Here is a 10,669-nt window from a genome sequence, read left to right as displayed (position 1 = left end):
GTTTTGTTTTCGCCCAAAGGAATAACCTTCACACCACTCCTCATATCCCAGAAATATCATAATTTTTTGGGCTTTTTTAACAATATTTTGAAAAAAATTATTATTTTAGAAGTTTATTTTAAAATTTATATATTTTTTTTGGTAAAAGTCCCTTTTTTATGTTATCTCATATCTCATAAATAACAATTTAGTCTTATTAAAAAGTCATTTCTTGTAATTTCTCTTCAATTTTATTAGTTTTGTTTTTATTAAATATTTTTAGCTAATAATCTATGCAATGTACATGTATTTTATTTTAATATATATAACTCAATAATTAAGAATATTTTTTACATTTTTAGAAATAATTATAGATATAAAAAAATATTTTAAATAATACTTTTTAAGAAAATTTAACTTAACTCTATAACTATAAATAATATGTATCAAAATTATTAAAATTTGATAAAATTATAATAATTAAAAATTAAATAATTTTTTATCATATAGTGTAAAAAAAAATTAAATATCAATAATCAACATATATATTTACAATCATAACTTTAAGAAATAAGTCTCCTAAATGTAAACTTTAAATTAAAAGTTAGAAAAGAAATTAAAACATGTCCCACGTACACTAAAACATACATATAAGATTGTTTAGAAAAATATCATAAGAAATAATATTTAAGAACAACATAAATTTTAAGAAAAAAATATAAACAATGCATTCTGCAATTTATAGCATAGGATATATATATATATATATATATATATATATATATATATATATTTATTTATTTATTTATTTACAAAATTAAAGATGATTAGTTGTTGAAAATTTTAACTATAAATATTGTAAATAATATATTGAGCTTTATGAATTTTATAATTATAGATATAGATTTTTCTGAAATATTTAAAAGTTGAATATATAAAAAATTTATATATATAAATAAATATTCGTAGAAAATTTCAAAGTTTATATAAAATGTTAAGATAGATTTTATAAATGTAAATATATGTATTTACATGTAATCAATGTTTATATAAAGAAATGAAGAAAATTTAAGTAATAAATTTTTACTTTTAAAATTCACAACAAAATTAAAAAATAAATAAAAATAAAATCATTATAACAAAAAATATATATAATTCATTTTTTAATATTAAAAGTACTCATAATTAATTGTGAAAAAAAATCTCTATTAGTGTATGTAGTTTCATTTATAATTGAAATATTGATTTTCTGATAATTGAGTGATTTTAAAATATTTTAATTTTTTATTTAATTTTTTAAAATATAATAAATTTTAATTTCATCTTTCTTACTTTTGTAATTTTTTGTTTATTTATTTATTTTTTTAGGATGAATCTATTTTGTTACATAAAAAAAATTGAAATAACTAACTTCTAACATATAATGCACCTAACAAGCTTTTAAATGGAATTTGATTGAAGCTATAAGAAAAGTCTCTCAAAAGAAGCACAAATGTTTACTAAACTTTTATTTTAGTATCCAAGATAATAAGTATGAAATATTTTAATTTTTAAAATTTTAAAATTGTCACATGTTAATGTTTTACTTTTATCTTTTATTTTGAAATAACATAACTAATATGTCATGTTAAGTGACATGTATGATTAATTGTGTGACAAAAATAATAAAATATATAATGTAATATATATTTTTGTTTTATTTTAGATCTTCAATTTATTACTCATTAAACATTTTAATCATTAATTCTTAAAATATTTTATCTATCTATCATTTTTTTCCTTTATTTTTTCTTAAACTACCGTAATTGACCATTGTTTATTTGCATTTTATTAATAACTTAACTGCTGTCATTCAACAATTCTCTTAAGCTTAAAACTTTGACCATTTACTGCGTCAACTTCACTGGTTCTCTTCCAAGATACATCTATTTTAACATTGATTTTTTTTTTAATAACAAACTCAAGAGAATAATACATAGTTTTATTACCGTACTTGATAACCTCAAAATTTTGAATCACTCTTTCAATGGAATCAAATGTAACATACCCTCTTTTATTAAGGACTTGATTTCACTAAAAACTCTATCCTTTGCTTCAAATTTGTTCTTGGGGTAAGTTCTATATTCCATTTTTGCCATACACACTTTAGTTCACTTAAATTGAAGTTCAAACTAGCTAAATAAATTCATTTCAATGTTTATTTTTAAAATAAAAAATTTCAATGTGTTGGACAATGGCACTGAAGTTGTCAACAAAGAATGTAAATGCAAATAATGATTGATGATAGTAGTTTATGACAATGATAGTATTAAAAAAGAAAAATAATAAATAAATGAAATATTTTGAGAACGATAAATTATAATGCTTAATAGATGACAATTTAAGAGATTAAAATAAAATAAAAATATATCACACCATGTATCATGTTGTTTTTGTCACATAATCAATCATACATATCACTTAGTATGATAAAATATATTATTATATGTTGACGATGTGTAGTTTGAAGAATTAAAATGATAAAAAAAAAGTTATAGACTAATTTAATATTTTTAAAATTTTAAAGACTACAACACTTACTGCTTTAAGACTAAAATGAAAATTTAGTAAGATAAACTCTATTGCAATTAAATATTCTTAGAAAGTATTAAACCTTGATGCTATGATGTCTATGTATATAATCTTGAATATAACTTAAAATAGGTCCATATTTATAAAAATAAGTAGACCTCTTAAGCACTTTCACAACCTCTAAATAATCCAAAAAATAGTAAACTTTTTTTTATCCTTCTTTTATGTGTATAATCTAACACCATGAAGATTTTACATCAATTTTGCATGAATTTTGTCTATGATGCCATTACTTCCATTGAAGTCAAACATCCACTTGCCTATACAATCTCAAAGGATAAAGTGAGTTAGCAAGTAAAAAATAAAAATAATATAAAGTGAGTTAGCATATCATTAGGTTAACAAGTTAGCCAATTTGAAATTAATAAAAAAATAAAAAATATTAAAATAATATGTTTATATTAATAATAAAATTAAAATTTACTAATAAATAGTATATTTTATTTGTTTTTTTTTAAAGCTCAACTGATCAAGCCGATAGATATATAATCCAACTTAGTCGACTAATTTAGACAGTTAAATGGGTCAGCTCATTCAGCCACTTGCACCCCTATCTTCAAGATGGTGACATCTATGGTAAGATAGCATAGAAGTCCTCAATGTTACTCTCCTCCATATCATAAATCACGAACTTGCAATTGCCTGTCTTACATATCTACAAAGGAACTTTGTCACAAAGCATACCCAATGGTGACCAAATACTTTATTTTCCATTGCCTAAGAATCATGAAGGCTTGCTTAAGTTGTTGGCAAGTTGATCCTCTTTTTTTCTTTTAGTATAATATATTCTTCTAAACGAGGAAACGCTTATCTTTGGTTTTATTACCTGAATCATTAAAGCCAAGCCTTAAGCTCGAAAATTTTGACGAAGGTTTAAAACGAATTAAATAAAGAAAGAGATACGGTAGAAATCAATTTTGTCAAGGTTAAAAATTGATTTTTCAGAAAAGCGATGAAGTTTCTAATCAAGTTGCATATTTTTTAGATTAAAGCGAAAGTTTACCTTCTTCTCAACATTATATTTATTTGTCAAAATTTAAACTCATAGTTTATGTTTGTTGTGCAAAGTTTGCAAGTTAACTCCACATGTTAGCATGTATTAGTCTCTTTCACTTGTTGAATTCCTAGTCTACTTAACCAAAAAAAGTAATTGAATAATAATTTTTATTAAATAATTAAAATATTAGTTTCTTTAAAATAATAAATATTTTATAATTTTTTAAACACAAAATCATATCACGTTTAGTAGCTTAATATTTTTACAAAATATTTTACTGAGGAGAAAAAACATTTTTGCACTTTGCTTGCTCCGTTTGACTATCTGAAATAGCAGATTATTTTTGGGGCAATTCCTAGTCGATGGTAGTGGTAAGTGGAGTGAGAACACTTTCGGTTGCTTCGTCCTAGTTTTGATTCTGAATAAGGATCGAAGAAAATGAGAGGATTGTCCCTCTTTCGCAAAACCCCATTCTCATTGCCACTTCGTACTATCTCTTTGGCTTTGTTCTGCACTTCCAACTCCAACACGAAGGTCAACATATTCGATCGCCAACTCAAACGCAAACACCGCGATCGAGCTGCGTGGTTGATGCCTTCTCACGACCCTTTGCTGCACACTGTCGCCGATAACCTCTTGGACCGTTTGCAGGTTCGGTTTGGTTCCCTTCTGTTTCCATTTTCTTTCTAAATTCTCAACATTTCTGTTTTCCTTAGGACTGCAAGAAGACTTTTCCAACGGCGTTGTGTTTGGGAGGCTCATTGCAAACCATCACGCGCTCAATTCGCGATCGCGGTAACAATCTCGCTCTGCACGCGCTTTCATGCTTAGCTTAATTGCACCCACATTAAAATGGAATTGTTAATCTCAGGTGCCATAGAGAAGCTTATTGTGATGGATGCTTCCTTTGATATGCTTCAAGCTTGTAAGAATGCCTCAAACAATCATGACATTGAGACAGTGTATCTCGTTGGTGATGAAGAATTTTTACCCATCAAAGAAAGGTGCAGGAGTCAAATCAGCTTTAGTTTAGTTTAATTTAATTTTAATCATAATTTGCACTTGATATTGATTTAATATTTGTAAGTTGCAGCTCTGTGGATTTGGTTATTAGTTGCTTGGGGCTACACTGGACTAATGATTTGCCGGGAGCAATGATACAGGTTTAATCTTTTATGCATGTGTTTACTGGCTTTGCTTAATTGCTTGTGTTTGAATTGGTTGTTTTCTAATGGTGTCCCAGAAAGAGTAATGTTCATAAAAGTAAATGAACATCAAGTGATGTTTCGAAAAGTATATGGGACATGGCGTTTCTTGTTTGGATATCTACCTCTTTTCGGGTGGGTTTGGTGGAATAATTCCAAAATATTGGACGCGCAAATTGTGATATGAAGAATTTTTTTTTTTTTTTGGGTCTTCAAATACTCTATGTCAAGTATCATTTTTCATTGAGAGCATTAAGCACCCTTATGCGATAAGGATTGTTAGTACTAGCTACCTTCAAGTCAAGGTATGTTTTGAAAATTAAAGCAAAGATTGAACTGGCAAGGCATTGGATTTCTGGTTGAACTGGATAATGTTCGAACTGGAGACAATTGGTTCACAGTTCGACTACTAGCTACCTTCAGTCAAAGTATGTTTTGAAAATTAAAGCAAAGATTGAACTGGCAAGACCTTGGATTTCTGGTTGAACTGGATAACATTTGAACTGGAGACAATTGGTTCACAGTTTGACTGGTTCAACCAGCTGATTTTGTGCAGTTTTTTAGAGACATTACTTCTAGGTGAATGCGCTACCAAATTGACAAGAACATTATTGAATGCATTTTAAGAATTAATATACTGATATTTAAAATGCTTAAGATTTATGTTATGTAAAAGGCAAAAGATTTATGAAGGTTTATGCAGTTCTCAGGTGCTCCAGTGTACAGCACTGTAGCTGGGTGGCCACTCTGGATTTTATAATTTGAAAACTAAACTTTCAAAGAAAACTTTTAATTAGAAAAAAAGAAGAAGAGAGAACAAGATCTCAGAGTGAAAAAAACATTTTTTACAATGTGGGAAATAAAACTCCCCCTCCCCAAATTTCTAAGAGAGAGCAAGAGAGAAAAATAAACATGGGAAGAATGGAAGCATCGTTAGCTGTGAAGGGCCTGACTGTAATTTATGTGTAATTTGGCTGATAACTGAATCTATGATTCTTAATAATGTTGAGTATTTTCTTTTGTCATTACAGAGAAAAATTTTATGTGCCCTTATCTAACTGTGGGTTTTAGTATCATTCTGATGGTGCTTTTTTTTAATTGTTTTTTATGTTTTGCAGTCTAGATTGGCGTTAAAGCCCGATGGCTTATTTTTAGCAGCTATTCTTGGTGGAGAAACATTAAAGTGAAAATGTTATTTTTATTCCTTGAAATTTATTTGGTATACAAATGGATGGAGCATTTTAATGATATCTGGGTGTTACCAGGGAGCTCAGAATAGCTTGTACGCTGGCGCAAATGGAGCGTGAAGGAGGGATCAGTCCCCGAGTATCACCTTTGGCACAGGCATGTGTTGTTGCAAAAGTATTATCTTGTGAATTATTTATTTATCAGTTAAGATCACCTATATTTTAAATGAATTATTTACTCTCTTTTGAATAGGATAATGTGGTTGTGTTACTAATCATTGTCTGTTGGAAATGCAATCGTGAATTGCATGAATTCATTTGAAAGTAACTCCCCATCGTTGATGGTTAATTTTGAAGCAAATACGTTTGTCTGTCACATATCCATCATGGCAGTATTAGTCTTGCATACTTCTTTAAGATCTGTTGGTTAATCTGGCTTGTTGTAACTTTAATGCTTGTAATGTGTGTTTTTGTCTAAATAAAATATCTGGAACTGAGAAGACCTTTTGCCCTCCATTTTCAGGTTCGAGATGCTGGAAATCTTTTGACCAGGGCAGGCTTCACCCTTCCAGGTGTTGATGTTGATGAGTATATAGTTAAATATGAAAGTGGTGAGAATTTTCATTTAGTTTTATAATTGAACTATTCCACATGCATGACATGAATTAAATGAATTGAGTTCTTCCTAAACTTTTGCTACACAGTTCTGGTAGATGATCAAATGCAAATAAGAAGTTACTTGATGAGATATGAGCATGGTAACTTTTATTGCTGACTGATAGGCTTGTTCCATGTAGGAAGTAAAGGCCATAAGACACTAGACCACCCCATAGACTGATAGACAATATGGTGGCTAAAAGAAAAATTCACTATGGGAACAGAATTCCACTTGACCAGGAGGAGTGAGGAAGATTTGAATTCTTTCACAGAAAATGATTAAAAGAAAAAAGAGAATGAAGAAGGGCTGGCAAAAAACCGAGAGAGGAATAGTGACTGTCATTTTCCATTTCTTGTATGGCTTTATAATATATGAATTATTTCAAGTTGTCGTTTTTTGTTTTTTGAATAATGTATGAATTTAATTACCTCATAAGCTCTTATGGTACATTTTTAATGGCAATTCTTGTCTCTGTTTAGTGCAGCTCTGGAGCTTATAGAACATCTTCGTGCAATGGGTGAAACAAATGCTCTTTCTCAAATGAACAGTGTAAAGTATTTCTTTTATTTCATATTAATGGATGGTAGTTGGTAAATAAAATTTCCTTTTATCAAATGTTGAACCTTGGATGTTGCATTACATCTTTGTAAAAAAGTTGTGCATAAATGAACAGATCCTAAAGAAGGATACAGCCTTAGCAACTGCTGCTATATATGATTCAATGTTTTCTGCAGAAGATGGCACTGTACCTGCTACTTTCCAGGTAATCACAATAAAGCATCAGTCATAACAAAGCCATTAGTGTAGTGTTTATCAAAACTGTCTCTTTCTAATTGTGTTTAGCAAACCAGATAGGTCCCTGAACCATCAAGGACAGAGGTTTATGCTTTTGAGGTCCAGCTGCGTTTTTTTTTTTGTGTGTGTGTGTGCATGTATATTCTATAAATTATGTTGATATGTAAAATATATATACCAAGTATACAAGTAAAATCATGTAGAAACAGTCTAATATCTCTAACCTAATCAATATGATTCATATCACATACAATATATGTCAACAAATTAGGCATTACACATCTGATAGGATTGGGGACTCATAACTGTGTAGGTCCAATACTTAGGCCATAAAGGTGTATTCAAGTGGATCTAAGGCTGGTGTGCAAAATGTAAGTTCGCTAGAAGGATGGGACATGTGGGATTGAGGAGAGACAAGAGGGAAATCCGATGTTAAAAAAGAGAGGTTGATGTGAGGGCATGTATGCAGTTTAACCTCGTTTTGAAGCTTTAGAGCTTGGGTTAGGAGAGATCCTCCATATCTGGGAGCTTAACGCTCTTCCTTTCTGTGCTGTACAATTTCAATCAACAAAACATATTAACTTCTGAGATAGGAAACTTCTTCCTATCATGATCAAATTGCTTTTAGACCAAGTAATGCATTACCCCACATGCATAAGAGGTTTATACGAGTCTTAATTATATTATTAACTTATGTAGGTTTAATGAGACAAAAGATAAACACATGCTTGAAGTTGTATGTGGTGGATTGAGCTGATGGTCCAGGGTAGAGGTGGAGGGGGTAAGTCAGAGTAGGCTGGGTAATATTCCTTTTTGGTCTTCGATTAGGGGCATGAAAAAACATGTCCGTGAGGAAAGTTGGCTACTGCATGAAAATATTGCATTTTCAGAAATGACAAATTCACAATACTTCCGTTTTCTTTATGCTTCAACAAAATGATGGAATGTTATAATATTAAAAATTGTCAAATTGTTTGGCAAACCAACTTAAATCCTTTGAAAGTGGCAATGCGATAATTTTCTTTTTGGAGCAGTTGAAATCATAATGTACAACTAATTATGAAAGGTAGGTGTTATATGGTCATTCTGCTTTTGTAGGTTATATACATGACGGGGTGGAGGGAACATCCTTCTCAACAGAAAGCAAAAAGAAGGGGATCAGCCACTATATCTTTCAAGGATATTCAGAATCACTTTGGAAGCCAGAGTTGATTGTTCCTTCCCCTTGATTTTGAGGCCATTATATGCGTGAGTACTCTTAAGTTGTTACCGTACCCATATCTGCTGTAGGTGCTTGTTGGGTACCATGGTACGTAGCTAACAGTTTTTATTCCCCTTCAAATTTCACTTTGGCTACTTCTTGGTCAAGCATGGGAATGGGTCGGTATCACTCAAGAATTACGTCATGTAAAATTCCCAATTTTGCTACCAAATTGTTTGCTTTGAAACTAAATGAGACAATTTGTTATCCATCTTTTGATGTTTTATGAACTTTTATTCTGAATTTAGAGTTTGAACATTATGAAATTTTATTTTCCTGTAATTCCATTCCTTTATTGTTTAAATTTTATATTTGTATATAAGGAGCATATGAGCACAAAGAATATTTCTTACGATTTAATTAGCTTATTTTAATAAAAAATTTTAATACAACTTATTAAGATAAGTTTTTTTTTCCTATTTACTATAATAAGTTTAATAGTCAAATTTATGATCTAAACTCTCTTATAAAAATAATTTATTAAATGAGTGTTTGATTAAATTTCGTATCTAAACGTATTTATAAATTCTGTTGCTTGTTAAGACAAGTGAAAAAGAGAAGAAAAACAAGTTATGAAAGTTATAAAAATAAGATTTTACAATAAGATGAAAGGTTTTTTTTTTCCTCATACGACGTGCCTGTTTATATTGAGAAAAGAATTATAAACAAATTTTTACAAATTAAATAAGATTATATATGATGTGGTCAGCCAAAAAAAATATTTGAAGAATAAGAAAAAAGAAGAGAATGGAGGACGAAATTTTTTTAAATAAAAATCTTTAAATTGAAGAATTTAAAAACACAAATTTAGGAGAATTTATAAATTTTTTCACTATCATTAAATATAAGCGCTTGTTTGATTTAGTTTTGATTTTTAATTTTAAAAATTATATTTTAAAATAATTTTATAAAACTATTTTTAAGAAAAAATAATAATTTTTTTTATAATTTAGTTTTTAAAACTATCTTTAATTAAACTTTGAAGAGAAACAGAAAATTAAAACAAAAACATGCAAATAGTAATTCTGTTTTTCAGTTTTAAAAATTAAAAATTATTTTTAAAAATTATTTTAAAATTTACACTAACAAATAAGTTTTTCTGTTATTTATTTTAAAAAATAAAAAATTATATTTAAAAAGAAACACAAGTCCTAAGTCTTTTTTTCTTCTTTTTTCTTTCAAAACTAACTCTAAACAAAGTTTAAGAAAATATAATAACTAATTAATTAATTAATTTTTGTTCTTAAAACATAAAAAAATACAACTTTAAAAGTAAAACGTTTATTTATATTTTACATATAAACTATATGCTCTTTAACCTGGGCCCCCGCAAAATAAATTTCCCGCTGTGCCATGTGCCAATGGATTTACAGATAAACCTTAAAATAAAAAATAGTTTGATATTATGAGTGTCTTTTTTTTTTTAATATATTTTTAAAAGTTATGTTTATTTAAGGGTTTGACTTTGTTTAGGAGTTTAAAAGAAGAGAGAAAAAAATTTAAAAGAAGAAGAAGAGGAAAAGGAGAATTAAGTTTGACTTTGTTTAGGAGTTTAAAAGAAGAAAGAAAAAAAATTTAAAAGAAGAAGAAGAGAAAAAGAAGAATTAAGTTTGAATGTTTAATATTGAAAGAAGCTAGTGATAGAAGTTTAATAAATAATATTATTGTTTTTTTATTTTTTATTCATATTTTTTTTATCTTTTTTAATAAATAAAAAATTAAATATTTTTCTTTCTAAAAAAATAATTTTAAAATTAATATATTTTTTTATAAATTTTTTAAAAACTAACATATTTTTTTAAAAAATTAAAATTTTAACTGTGAAGTAATACAAAAAGTGTAAGAGAAAAAATTTCTAAAACAAAGAAACTCATTAAGTTGATTGTTCGAAAATTTATAAAAATTTCTTAAATTTTTCTAACATTCTCTTTTTAATTAAGTAACTATTCTTTCCTT

General features: G+C 27.9%; 1 protein-coding gene across 4 annotated transcripts; it reads left to right on the top strand.

Moving 5' to 3' along the window:
* The first annotated feature begins 3,941 nt into the window (after window positions 1-3,941).
* LOC113858197 (putative methyltransferase At1g22800, mitochondrial) lies at window positions 3,942-8,990 on the top strand. 4 transcript variants are annotated; one of them, XR_003503339.1, is made up of 11 exons: window positions 4,003-4,258; window positions 4,324-4,402; window positions 4,479-4,611; window positions 4,701-4,770; window positions 5,931-5,995; window positions 6,078-6,156; window positions 6,523-6,610; window positions 7,142-7,206; window positions 7,331-7,420; window positions 8,152-8,233; window positions 8,552-8,597. XR_003503339.1 is itself a non-coding variant. In XM_027490711.1 (10 exons), the coding sequence occupies exons 1-10, from the start codon at window positions 4,046-4,048 to the stop codon at window positions 8,662-8,664; spliced, it is 996 nt and encodes a 331-aa protein (XP_027346512.1). In that variant the 5' UTR covers window positions 3,942-4,045; the 3' UTR covers window positions 8,665-8,990. The 4 variants fall into 4 exon arrangements, 3 of the variants coding, with proteins under 3 accessions (XP_027346512.1, XP_027346513.1, XP_027346514.1); XM_027490711.1 differs by lacking the exon at window positions 8,152-8,233 and having other exon boundaries at window positions 3,942-4,258; window positions 8,551-8,990; XM_027490712.1 differs by lacking the exon at window positions 8,152-8,233 and having other exon boundaries at window positions 4,722-4,770; window positions 8,551-8,990.
* Window positions 8,991-10,669: the final 1,679 nt, after the last annotated feature.

The sequence above is a fragment of the Abrus precatorius genome, unplaced genomic scaffold (assembly GCF_003935025.1).
Source record: "Abrus precatorius isolate BTA unplaced genomic scaffold, Abrus_2018 Scaffold2, whole genome shotgun sequence".
NCBI lineage: Eukaryota > Viridiplantae > Streptophyta > Magnoliopsida > Fabales > Fabaceae > Abrus > Abrus precatorius.
Note: the sequence above shows the minus strand (reverse complement) of the source record. Positions and strands in the feature narration are given on the sequence as shown.

Coding starts and splice junctions, on each gene's coding strand:
- LOC113858197 (XM_027490711.1), top strand. CDS start 4,046: ATGAGAGGATTGTCCCTCTTTCGCAAAACCCCATTCTCATTGCCACTT. Junction 5,996..6,077: donor CTTGGTGGAGAAACATTAAA/GTGAAAATGTTA, acceptor GGGTGTTACCAG/GGAGCTCAGAATAGCTTGTA. Junction 7,207..7,330: donor CTCTTTCTCAAATGAACAGT/GTAAAGTATTTC, acceptor ATAAATGAACAG/ATCCTAAAGAAGGATACAGC.